The sequence below is a fragment of the Heptranchias perlo genome, chromosome 24 (genome assembly GCF_035084215.1).
Source record: "Heptranchias perlo isolate sHepPer1 chromosome 24, sHepPer1.hap1, whole genome shotgun sequence".
Taxonomy (NCBI): domain Eukaryota; kingdom Metazoa; phylum Chordata; class Chondrichthyes; order Hexanchiformes; family Hexanchidae; genus Heptranchias; species Heptranchias perlo.
In genome coordinates this window covers 701530-715165 of record NC_090348.1, presented here as the reverse complement: position 1 = coordinate 715165, position 13636 = coordinate 701530, and the positions used below count along the sequence as shown (strand labels likewise).

The 13636-nt window shown below is 47.0% G+C and overlaps 1 protein-coding gene across 2 annotated transcripts in view; it reads left to right on the top strand.

The window, feature by feature from the left end:
* LOC137341485 (E3 ubiquitin-protein ligase Hakai-like) overlaps positions 1-2274 on the top strand; it is a 31063-nt gene extending 28789 nt beyond the window's left edge. For both annotated transcript variants that reach the window (XM_068004591.1, XM_068004592.1), the window contains exon 6: positions 328-2274. In XM_068004591.1, coding sequence (XP_067860692.1) covers positions 328-1366 — 1039 coding nt within the window. In that variant the 3' untranslated portion in view covers positions 1367-2274. The remainder of the gene's footprint in view (positions 1-327) is intronic.
* Positions 2275-13636: the final 11362 nt, after the last annotated feature.

Below are 13636 nucleotides of genomic sequence, written 5' to 3'. Positions count from 1 at the left end.
TTAAGCCAGGCTGACTCTGTTTCCGATGTTCGATAATAAACTGGCTTGATTGCTGTTCAAAGTAAATGAGTTGGGTCTATGATGTTGAATCTTGATTCCTTTTTATAAAATTGGGAAAGTTTGTTGAGCATATTTCTGGTGCTCATTAAAGTAACAAATGGGATGTTTCACACTTGCTTTAGTGTTTTTAATACAAGCCACGCTGATTCTAGTACAATACATTGTTTAATTATGACAGGAACGCTTATAGGCACAAAGGTTGGGGTTTTTGAAGTGAACCATAATGGTATATTGGCTGACGAAACCTGTTTCCTTTTCATTCTTTAGGTGTAGTGACCCAGTCCAGCGCATTGAGCAGTGCTTGCGGGGGTCACTCTTCATGTGTAGCATTGTCCAAGGCTGCAAACGGACCTACCTTTCTCAGAGAGACTTGCAAGCTCACATCAACCACCGGCACATGAGAACTGGCAAGGCTGTCATTAGGTCACAGCCAGAACCGCTCCATCCTGCAATGGCACCTCCAGCAGAGATTCCTGAGCGCTTTTTGATGCCACAAGACAAGCACCATATTTCTCATCTTGCTCCCAAACAACATGCCATCATGATGCCACCACCCCCTCTACAGCATGTGTCACACGATCACTACAGCCAGACGCATGAGGACATTCGTCCACCGCCCTCCGAGATGTCCCTCGCTCCACCACCTCGGTCTGTTAGTCAGGAAACCTTTCGAATTTCAACTGTGACAACAAGGAAACACAGCAACTTGATCACCGTTCCTATTCAAGATGACTCTTCAAGTGCAGGCAGTCGAGAGCCCCCGCCCGCTGCACCTCATCATCATCCTGAATATCAGAACAGTCCTGTGGTGTCTCACCCACACCACCTGTTGCCTCCACAGCAGCACTATGCTCCGCCACCTCCCCCTCCACCACCAATAAACCACCCCATGCAGCACCCGGCACAGGCAGGTGGCAACCCTCACATGGTATATAACCAGGCTCCGCCTCCGCCACTGTCTGCAGCCCCACCACCAATCAACCCACCGCCGGGACACATCTTGGCTCAAATGCCACCGTACATGAACCATCCTCCCCATGGACCTCCCCCTCCGCAGCACACTGGTCCCCCTGTAAACACTCCCCCTCCCCACCATTATTCTGCCTCCTCAATGCCGCAGTATACAGAAGACCAGGGAACTCTTAGTCCTCCATTTTCTCAGCCAGGAGGGCACAGTCCAGGTATTGGTGTTTGGCCTGCTCCTAGAGGTCCCCCTCCACCAAGGATTCAAGTCCCACCTCCACAGGCTCCGCTGCCTGGACCACATCACCCTGATCAGGCACGATATAGGCCCTATTATCAGTAAGTTGCGGATGTGGTCTGTGTCCAGTCAGGATGTATTGTATGGAAGTGCTTCATAGTCCCACAGTCTAACGTTGCTTCTTCAGATGCAAATCTCTTTACATTTTGATGGGAACCTGCAGAAAATGGTTGGAGTGACTTAAAGGTTAATTCGGGTGATCCTGGGGAAGATTTTGATGCAATAAATTATTAATGAAGCTCAAACGGTTTGCGTGTCAGCAAAACTCCACGATTGAGTTTTCATGCTTTACTGCCTCTACAGTTTGTTATTTTACACAATATATACTAACTACATTTTTTAATGAAAGTGGAAAAACTAGTCTGTAATGTGTATTTTGCAATTTGGTGCTTGTGTGAGGAAAATATCCATGAGCATTGGCAGCAATTCCTGCTGGGACTGACCGTTAACTTAGTGCTCGGGGCAGAGGAACAAGAGGGCACAACTATGCTTTTTACCATTTATAGAGCGTGTAGTTAGTGTATATCATTTCAAATATATATCTTGCCCACCTTTCTTGCTCATTTGTGCTTAACACTGTAATTAACATCTGCAAAATGTTCTGTAAATAAATTCACAAGTGTAAGCATCCAGTGTTGCAAATATGTTCACCTTACTGTAAACCCTTAAAAGTTGACAACAGTAGGGATGGTGTAAGCTGAGTGCCATGTAACAGGAGAGCAGGTATTGTTTTTGTCTATTTCTTTTTGGGATATATAATCCACATGCTTTGGAACATTAAAGGCAGTGTAAGTGATTGCCAGCTTTTAAGGGTTTTGCATTCTCTGTATTGTGTGGTGTGGCCTGGGTTGATGATTTGTTTCCTTCTTAATATTGTTATGTTTCATTGTTGAGAACATTTTTTAATTTCCAAGAAAAGAACAGAATAAACTTCTGAACAAGGTTAACGGCTATTTGTTTGTATTGTATTAATTTCAAATAAAAGTACATAGTCATGATTTAAGGAGTGAATAAGGAAGGAGGTTTGTATCTATTTGATGAGTTATTTTTGGAAACGGCTACCAATTGATAAGTGAGGTACAGTAATGATAGCTCAGTTATGGCTGTTTCACAGTGATGCTCGTCTTAATCAAATGATGCTGAACAAGCCATTAGTTCATTGAGAAATGTTTAACTACACTCCTGGTCTTGAACTACACATTTTACTGGAGGAACTTGCATGACACTTTGTGCTGTTGTAGGGTGAAAAGTTTCACTAACATTTCATAACAGGCACTGATTTTATTTTAGATGTAATTTGCATCCAGTAAGTGGAATCATACAACACAAAAGGAGGCCATTCAACCCATCGTGCCTGTGTTGGGTCTTTGAAAGAACTATCCACTTAGCCCCACTCCCCTGCTCTTTCCTCTTAGCCCTGTAAATGTTTCCCTTTCAAGTATTTATCCACTTCCCTTTTGAAAGTTAACTTAAATCTGCTGATTGAATGAGTAAGGTGGCTCTAAAACTGTCAAATTATTTAAGAATAAATGAGATCACCCTACTATTAATTGGGATATAATCAGTGTAAAAGGTACAGAGGGTATAGAATTCTTAAAATGCATTCAGGAGAACTTTATTAGCCACTATGTAGCAAGCTCAATGCGAGAGGGGGCAGTTCTGGATTTAGTTTTAGGGAATGAAGCTGGAGAGGTGGAAGGAGTATCCGTGGGAGAGCATTTTGGTGGTATTGATCATAATTCAGTTAGATTTAGCATAGTTATGGAATAGGACAAAGATAGAACAGGAGTAAAGTTCTCAATTGGGAAAAGGCAAATTTTACTAAGCTGAGAAGTGATTCAGCAAAAGTGGACTGGAAACAGCTACTTGAAGGTAAATCAGTGGGAAGCATTCAAGGGGGAGATTGTGAACATATTTGCTCAGAACCCTCACTTAAGAAAAAGGGTGGGGATGCCAAATCTAGAGCCCCCTGGATGACTAGGAGCATACAGGGTAAGATAAGGCAAAAGAGAGACCAAGAGCTTAATACAGCAAAAAGCTTAGAGGAGTATAGAAAGTGCAGGGGTGAAATTAAAAAGGAAATTAGGAAAGCAAAGAGAGGGTGTGACAAAATACTGGCAAGTAAAATCAAGGAAAATCCAAAGATGTTTTACAAAGACATAAAGTACAAGAGGATAACCATGGAAAGAGTAGGACCTATTAGTTTACCTTTTTGGACTCTGTGGATGGTTCTTAATGAATACTTTGTGTCTGTCTTCACAAAAGAAGGAGGACGATGCAGACGTTGTAGTTGATGAGTGTGAAATATTGGATGGGATAAACAGGAAATATTAAGGGTATCAGTATCTTTGAAAGTAGGTAAATCACCATGGCCTGGATGAAATGTATCCCAGGTGTTAAGAGCAGTAAGGGAGGAAATAGCAAAGGCTCTGACCATCATTTTCCAATCCTCCCTGGATACAGGCGTGGTGCCGGACGATTGGAGGACTGCTAACGTTGTACCATTGTTTAAAATGGGAGAAAGTGATAGACCGAGTAATTACAGGCCAGTCAGTCTAACCTCGGTGGTGGGCAAATTATTGGAAACAATTCTGAGGCACAGTATTAATCTTCATTTAGAAAGGCACGGATTAATCAAGGACAGTCAGCATAGATTTGTTAAGGGAAGGTTGTGTCTGACTAACTTGATTGAATTTTTTGAGGAGCTAACAAGGATGGTCGATGAGGGTGGTGTTTTATGTAGTCTACATGGACTTAAGCAAGGCTTTTGACAAGGTCCCACATGGCAGACTGGTCAAAAAAGTCAAAATCATGAGGGGGTCTAGTCAGAATAGATAGAGAAACTGTTCCCAATGGCAGAAGGGTCAAGAACCAGAGGACACAGAGTTAACGTGATTGGCAGAAGAACCAAAGGTGACATGAGGAAAAACTTTTTTATGCAACGAGTGGTTATGATCTGGAATGCACTGCCTGAGGGGGTGGTGGAGGCAGATTCAATTGTGGCTTTCAAAAGGGAACTGGATAAATACTTGAAGGGAAATAAATTGCAGGGCTACGGAGAAAGGATCAGGAGAGTGGGACTAGCTGGATTGCTCTTGCAGAGAGCCGGCACGGGCTCAATGGGCCGAATGGCAGCATCCTGTGCTGTAATTATTCTATGATTCTTATGACTATGTTAAAGTGTGAGAGTTGTTGTAGACGGTATTGATTTACTGTCTGATTTTAATGGCCTCTGTTTATTTTTTATAATATCAGCAGATCCTTCTTTCCATAGAAAGTCCTTCAATTCTTATCTGTTCTGCACAATGCAGTATTGTTATACTTTGGTTAAGTAATTGAACCAGTTCATTGTAGTTGGAATTAACTTGTATGGAACAAAATATCGATGGACTTTCTGTGTTGTGACAATATTTGTCCTAATACAATTCTAAATGAAAAGCAAATATATTTTAAGTGGTGCAAATTTACAGCAAACTCAGTGTTTGGATTGTAGTGACTATTTTCAAAACTTACAACCTCCTTGGTGCTGATACTATTTGTAACACCTGCCAGTTTTCCGGTGAATTAGATAATTGTGCTATTTGTTATTGACCAAAATGTACTTTGTAATCAGCCTAATCAGTATTTATAAATTGTCTAATGTCATCCTAATAGAGGAATTAGCTTTAGTGTTCAAGATCTCGAAGTTTCAGTGCTGTAACCCACAAAAGCAGAGCGCAGTTTTAACATCAGCTATTTGGACCTAGTGGGTTGGGGAAAATCAGTGGGAAATAACCTAGCTTGGCTGCTATGCAGGTGTGACTGCTATTGATTAAATGTTGTACATCAAGTCTTAAGAGTAGTATCATTTATTTTCAAAATATTTTACACATCCTTAGTTGTTTAGTGGAACAGTGTTACACACTGCTGCTCTATTTCTTCATAATTTCTAGCAGATCTCGTGTAGCGTCACCCATGGTTACATTGCAGTAAAAGAAGCTGGCCTGCGCTCATCTCCACTGCAAGAATTTCAAATCTAGTTTGTAAAAGATCTGAGACGTACTTTGTGTTTTTTGATTGCTTCTTGGGGAAAATAAAACATTCTCTTTATCCACAGCAGGTAGATAAATAAATACCACAGTTACATAATCAGTCTTGCGTGTAATAATAATCGTGTGTAATAAGGAATGAAAGAGCTGTAAGCCTGTCTGTGGGGTTACAAGTTTTTGGGCAACACTTGCTAGCATGTCTATAAGGCCCACCTACCTGGGGCAACATATGGTTGAGTATGTCTGTGCTGGCCAAGAAAGAGCTATCCAGCCTAATCCCACTTTCCAGCACTTGATCCATAGCCCTGTAGGTTACAGCACTTCAAGTGCATATCCAGGTACTTTTTAAATGAGTTGAGGGTTTCTGCCTCAACACCCTTTCAGACAGTGAGTTCCAGACCCCCACCACCCTCTGGGTGAAAACATTTTTCCTCAGCTCCCCTCTAATCCTTCTACCAATCACTTTAAATCAATGCCCCCTGATTATTGACCCCTCTGCTAAGGGAAATAGGTCCTTCCTATCCACTCTATCTAGACCTCTCAATTAAATCACCCCTCAGCCTCCTCTGTTCCAAAGAGAACAACCCCAGCCTATCCATTCTTTCCTCATAGCTAAATTTCTCCAGTCCTGGAAACATCCTTGTAAATCTCCTCTGTACCCTCTCTAGTGCAATTATATCCTTCCTGTAATATGGTGACCAGAACTGTACACAGTACTCAATCTGTGGCCTAACCAATGTTCTACAGTTCCAGCATAACTTCCCTTCTCTTACATTCTATGCCTCAGCTAATAAAGGAAAGTATTCCTTATGCTGCCTTAACCACCTTATCTTCCTGTCCTGCTACCTTCAGGGATCTGTGGACATGCACTCCAAGGTCCCTCACTTCCTCTACACCTTTCAGTATCCTCCCATTTATTGTATACCCCCTTGCTTTGTTTGCCCTCCCCAAATGCATTACCTCACACTTCGCCGGATTGAATTCCATTCTGCCCACCTGACCAGCCCATTGATATCTTCCTGCAGTCTACAGCTTTCCTCCTCACTATCAACCACACGGCCAATTTTTGTATCATCTGCAAACTTCTTGATCAAGCCCCCTACATTTAAGTCCATATCGTTAATGTATATCTCAAAAAGCAAAGGACCTAGTACCGAGCCCTGAGGAACCCCACTGGAAACAGCCTTCCAGTCACAAAAACACCCATCGACCATTACTGTTTTCTTCCTGCCACTGAGCCAATTTTGGATCCAACTTGCCACTTTCCGTTGGATCCCATGGGCTTGTACTTTATTGATCAGTCTGCCATGTGGCACCTTGTCAAAAGCCTTGTTAAAATCCATGTCGACTGCATCAAATGCACTACCCTCATCGACCATCCTTGTTACCACCTCAAAAAATTCACTCAATTTCGTCAGACACGACCTTCCCTCAACAAATCCATGCTGACTGTCCTTGATTACTCCGTGCCTTTCTAAGTGACGGTTTATCCTGTCCCTCAGAATTGATTCCAACAATTTGCCCACCACCGAGGTTAGACTGACTGGCCTGTAATTACTCTGTCTATCTTTGCTCCCTTTTTAAACGTACAACGTTAGCAGTCCTCCAATCCTCCGGCACCAGGCCTGTATCCAGTGAGGATTGGAGGACTGCTAACGTTGTACTGTCCATTGATATCTCCCTGCAGTCTACCGCTTTCCTCCTCACTATCAACCACATGGCCAATTTTTGTATCGTCTGCAAACTCCTTAATCATGCCCCCTACATTTATGTCCAAATCGTTAATATATATCATTAATATATCTCACAAAAAGCAAGGGACCCCACTGGAAGCATCACAAAACAGTCACAAAAACACCTGTCAACCATTACCCTTTGCTTCCTGCCACTGAGCCAATTTTGGATCCAACTTGCCACTTTCCCTTGGATCCCATGGGCTTGTACTTTTTTGATCACACTGCCATGTGGGACCTTGTCAAAAGCCTTGCTAAAATCCATGTACACTACATCAAATGCACTACCCTCATCGACCCTCCTTGTCACCTCCTCAAAAAATTCAATTAGGTTAGTCAGACATGACCTTCCCTGAACAAATCCATGCTGACTGTCCTTGATTAATCTGTGCCTTTCCAAATGATGATTATTACTGTGCCTCAGAATTGTTTCCAATAATTTTCCCACCACTGAGGTTAGACTGACTGGCCTATAATTATTCGGTCTATCCCTTTCTCCCATTTTAAACAACGGTACAACATTAACAGTCCTCCTGTACCACACCTGTAGCTAGAGAGGATTGGAAAATGATGGTCATAGCCTCGGCTATTTCCTCCCTTGCTTCACTTAACAGCCCGTGATGCATTTCATCTGGGCCTGGTGATTTATCTACTTCAAAGATGCTAAACCCCGTCTTCCACCTCCACACACAGGTTACCTTTTAAGAACATAAGAACATAAGAAATTGGAGCAGGAGTAGGCCAATCGGCCCCTCGAGCCTGCTCCGCCATTCAATAAGATCATGGCTGATCTGATCCCAACCACAAATCTAAAGAACACAAGAAGTCGGAGCAGGACCCGGCCACATAGCCCCTGGGCCCTCTCCGCCATCCACAGGGACCGATCCGAACTCAGCTTCATGTCCAATTTCCTGCCCGCTCCCCGTAACCCCTAATTCCCTTTACTTCTAGGAAACTGTCTATTTCTGTTTTAAATTTATCTAATGATGTAGCTTCCACAGCTTCCTGGGGCAGCAAATTCCACAGACCTACCACCCTCTGAGTGAAGAAGTTTCTCCTCATCTCAGTTTTGAAAGAGCAGCCCCTTATTCTAAGATTATGCCCCCTAGTTCTAGTTTCACCCATCCTTGGGAACATCCTTACCGCATCCACCCGATCAAGACCCTTCACAATCTTATATGTTTCAATAAGATCGCCTCTCATTCTTCTGAACTCCAATGAGTAGAGTCCCAATCTACTCAACCTCTCCTCATATGTCCGCCCCCTCATCCCCGGGATTAACCGAGTGAACCTTCTTTGTACTGCCTCGAGAGCAAGTATGTCTTTTCTTAAGTATGGAGACCAAAACTGTATGCAGTATTCCAGGTGCGGTCTCACCAATACCTTATATAACTGCAGCAATACCTCCTTGTTTTTATATTCTATCCCCCTAGCAATAAAAGCCAACATTCCGTTGGCTTTCTTGATCACCTGCTGCACCTGCATACCAACTTTTTGATTTTCTTGCACTAGGACCCCCAGATCCCTTTGTACTGCAGTACTTTCCAGTCTCTCGCCATTAAGAAAATAACTTGCTCTCTGATTTTTCCTGCCAAAGTGCATAACCTCACATTTTCCAATATTATATTGCATCTGCCAAATCTCCGCCCACTCACCCAGCCTGTCTATATCCCCTTGCAGGTTTTTTATGTCCTCCTCACTCTCTACTTTCCCTCCCATCTTTGTATCATCTGCAAATTTTGATATGTTGCACTCGGTCCCCTCCTCCAAATCGTTAATATAGATTGTAAAGAGTTGGGGACCCAGCACCGACCCCTGTGGAACACCACTGGTTACTGGTTGCTAATAGGCCTCTAATAGGCCCTACTCTTTCCTTAGTTATCCTCTTGCTCTACATATTTATAAAACAGCTTTGGATTTTCCTTTGTTTTACTTGCCAGTATTTTTTCATGCCCTCTCTTTGCTTTCCTAATTTCCTTTTTAATTTCACCCCTGCACTTTCTATATTCCTCTGGGCTTTCTGCAGTATTGAGCTCTTGGTATCTGACATAAGCTTCCCTTTTTTGCCTTATCTCACCCTGAATGCTCCTTCTCATCCAGGGGGCTCTAGATTTGGGAGTCCCACCCTTTTTCTTTCTGGGAACATGTTTACTCTGAACCTCTTGAATCTTCCCCTTGAATGTCTCCCACTGCTCTGTCACTGATTTACCTTCAAGTAGCTGTTTCCAGTCCACATTAGCCAAATCACATCTCAGCTTAGCAAAATTGGCCTTTCGCCAATTGTGAACTTTTACTCCTGTTCTATCTCTGTCCTTTTCCATCACTATGATAAATCTGACTGAATTATGATCACTACCACCAAAATGCTCTCCCACTGATACTCCTTCCACCTGCCCAGTTTCATTCCCTGAAACTAAATCCAAAACTGCCCCCTCTCTTGTTGGGCTTACTTCATACTGGCTAAAAGAGTTCTTCTGAATGCAGTTCAAGAATTCTGCGCGCTCTGTACCTTTCACACTGTTTGTATCCAGTTAATATTAGGACAGTTGAGATCCCCTACAATTACTGCCCTATTGTTTTTGCACTTCTCAGAAATTTACCCACGTATTGCTGTTCTATGTTCCTCTGACTGCATTTGTGTCCCAATGTGGATGCCGTACACAGCCCTGATCGTGGTTCTCACTGCCTTCCACATTGTACTGCTCTCTCTGGTGTGCTAAACAAGGCTGTTGCTTTTGCTGTTGAATACAAGGGTTCCAATTCCTACACTGCTGCATCACTTGCTCATGACTCCATTTGGTGTCCCCCACATTTATTTTCATCTCCACATTCCTTGTGTCTCCATTTTTTTTAAACTGCAAATGGCATTAATCTTTAAGTAGCTGCTGCAGCTCTCTAAGCAACTGAAGTAATGCTGAAAATCCCACTTCCCATTGTGCATCTGCCAGAAGCAGCTCAGTACTCAAAGTGAATGCAGAATTAACCCCAACCCTGCAGGTGCAGCTGTGCCAATCACATTAACTATATTCCCACAGCATTACAGAGTGTCAACATCGAACTTGCCTTTTTAATGCAAAATTTATATCATGCCATGTTAGAAATCAAATACAAATTTATAATATTTGAGCAAGAATAGTGCAAATTCAATGTTAAAGCTTAAACTGAATTCTTTTCTAGGTGTCAGCCTTGGCTGAGTGGCAGCACTCTCATCACAAGGTCTCACTTGAAAGACTTGAGCACGTGATACCGGCGCACGCTCCAGCGCAGTACTGAGGGAGTGCTGCAGTGTTGGTGGTGCCGTCTTTTAGATGAGACTTTAAACCGAGGCCTCGTCTGCCTCCTCAGGTGGCCATGATGTGGAGATGCCGGTGATGGACTGGGGTTGACAATTGTAAACAATTTTACAACACCAAGTTATAGTCCAACAAATTTATTTTAAATTCCACAAGCTTTCGGAGGCTTCCTCCTTCCTCAGGTGAATGGTGTGGAAATGAAATTTTCGAATCCTTTGCATTTGAAAATCACAGAACAATGCCTGGTGATTACTGCCCGTTGCCAAGGCAATCACAGTGAGCAGACAGAGAGGTGTCACCTAAAAGGCCACCGAATATACAAACCCCCCAAAAAAAAGAGAGAGAGAGAAGGAAGACAGTCAATGACCCGTTATATTAAAAACAGATAACATTTGTTTGCTGGTGGGGTTACGTGTAGTGTGACATGAACCCAAGATCCCGGTTGAGGCCGTCCTCATGGGTGCGGAACTTGGCTATCAATTTCTGCTCGACGATTTTGCGTTGTCGTGTGTCTCGAAGGCCGCCTTGGAGTATGCTTACCCGAAGGTCGGTGGATGAATGTCCTTGACTGCTGAAGTGTTCCCCGACTGGGAGGGAACCCTCCTGTCTGGCGATTGTTGCGCGGTGTCCGTTCATCCGTTGTCGCAGTGTCTGCATGGTCTCGCCAATGTACCATGCTCTGGGGCATCCTTTCCTGCAACGTATGAGGTAGACAACGTTGGCCGAGTCACAGGAGTATGAACCGTGCACCTGGTGGGTGGTGTCCTCTCGTGTGATGGTGGTATCTGTGTCGATGATCTGGCATGTCTTGCAGAGGTTACCGTGGCAGGGTTGTGTGGTGTCGTGGACGCTGTTCTCCTGAAAGCTGGGTAACTTGCTGCGAACGATGGTCTGTTTGAGGTTGGGTGGCTGTTTAAAGGCGAGTAGTGGAGGTGTGGGGATGGCCATAGCGAGGTGTTCGTCGTCATTGATGACATGTTGAAGGCTGCGGAGAACATGGCGTAGTTTCTCCGCTCCGGGGAAGTACTGGAGGACGAAGGATACTCTGTTGGTTGCGTCCCGTGTTAGTCTTCTGAGGAGGTCTATGCGATTTTTTGCTGTGGCCCGTCGGAACTGTCGATCGATGAGTCGAGCGTCATATCCCGTTCTTACTAGGGCGTCTTTCAGCCTCTGTAGGTGTCCATCGCGTTCCTCCTCGTCTGAGCAGACCCTGTGTATTCGCAGGGCCTGTCCATAGGGGATGGCCTCTTTGACGTGGTTTGGGTGGAAGCTGGAAAAGTGGAGCATCGTGAGGTTGTCTGTGGGCTTGCGGTAGAGTGAGGTGCAGAGGTGCTCAGGTGGATGTAAAAGATCCAAGGGTGATTTTTGACTGCTGGCCCCGTTTCTCACCAACAAAAAGTGCTCCTCACCCCCCCCCCCCCCCCACCATGTGCTCCTCTCCCCCCCCCCCCCCCCCCACCGTGTGCTCCTCTCCTCACCCCCCCCTCCCACCGTGTGCTCCTCTCCCCCCCCCCCACCATGTGCTCCTCTCCCCCCCCCCCCCCCCCACCGTGTGCTCCTCTCCCCCCCACCGTGTGCTCCTCTCCTCACCCCCCCCTCCCACCGTGTGCTCCTCACCCCCCCCTCCCACCGTGTGCTCCTCTCCCCCCCCCCCCCCCCCCACCGTGTGCTCCTCTCCTCACCCCCCCCTCCCACCGTGTGCTCCTCTCCCCCCCCCCCCCCCCCACCGTGTGCTCCTCTCCCCCCCACCGTGTGCTCCTCTCCCCCCCCCCCCCCCCCCCACCGTGTGCTCCTCTCCCCCCCCCCCCCCCACCGTGTGCTCCTCTCCCCCCCCCCCCCTCCCACCGTGTGCTCCTCTCCCCCCCCCCCCCCCCCCACCATGTGCTCCTCTCCCCCCGCCCCCCCCCCACCGTGTGCTCCTCTCCCCCCCCCCCCCCCCCCACCGTGTGCTCCTCTCCCCCCCCCCCCCCCACCGTGTGCTCCTCTCCCCCCGCCCCCCCCCCACCGTGTGCTCCTCTCCCCCCCCCCCCCCCACCGTGTGCTCCTCTCCTCACCCCCCCCCCCCACCGTGTGCTCCTCTCCCCCCCCCCCCCCCCCACCGTGTGCTCCTCTCCTCACCCCCCCCCCCCCACCGTGTGCTCCTCTCCCCCCCCCCCCCACCGTGTGCTCCTCTCCCCCCCCCCCCCTCCCACCGTGTGCTCCTCTCCCCCCCCCCCCCCCCCCACCATGTGCTCCTCTCCCCCCGCCCCCCCCCCCACCGTGTGCTCCTCTCCCCCCCCCCCCCCCACCGTGTGCTCCTCTCCCCCCCCCCCCACCGTGTGCTCCTCTCCTCACCCCCACCCCCACCGTGTGCTCCTCTCCCCCCCCCCCCCCCCCACCGTGTGCTCCTCTCCCCCACCCCCACCGTGTGCTCCTCACCCCCTCCCACCGTGTGCTCCTCTCCCCCCCCCCCCCCCCACCGTGTGCTCCTCTCCCCCCCCCCCCCCCCCCCCCACCGTGTGCTCCTCTCCTCAGCCCCCAAACCCCCCCCCTCCCCTACCGGGTGCTTCCCTGCTGCCCACGCCCAGCTGTTTCCAGATGGGACAGTAAATGGACGAGCAGCCCGCCTGATGAAATAGTGGGGAGGCTACTTAAAAATTTAACTTGGAGGCCCTGCGTGGTTGTAGGAGCCGGATTGCAATTTGCAGTGTGTGCGAGGCATTGGGCTGCTGCACAGCTCAGTAATGTAGGGGCCGAGTATTAATGCTGCCCACCTCAGTAATATACGACCTGAGGAATAATGCTGCCCACCTCAGTAATATAGGGCCCGAGGAATAATGCTGCTCAGCTCAGTAATATAGGGCCCGAGGAATAATGCTGTACAGCTCAGTAATGTAGGACCCGAGGAATAATGTTTGCACAGCTTAGTAATGTAGGGCCCAAGGGGTAATTATGCAAAGCTCTGTACTGTACAGGGCCCGGGGAATAATGCTGCACAGCTCAGTAATGTAGGGCCTGGGGAATAATGCTGCACAGCTCAGTAATGTTATGGCCGAGGAATAATGCTGCACAGCTCAGTAATGTAGGGCCTGGGGAATAATGCTGCACAGCTCAGTAATGTAGGGCCTGGGGAATAATGCTGCACAGCTCAGTAATGTAGGGCCTGGGGAATAATGCTGCACAGCTCAGTAATGTAGGGTCAGAGGAATAATTATGCAAAACTCTACTGTACAGGGCCCGAGGAATAATGCTGCACAGCTCATAAATGTAGGGGCCGAGTAA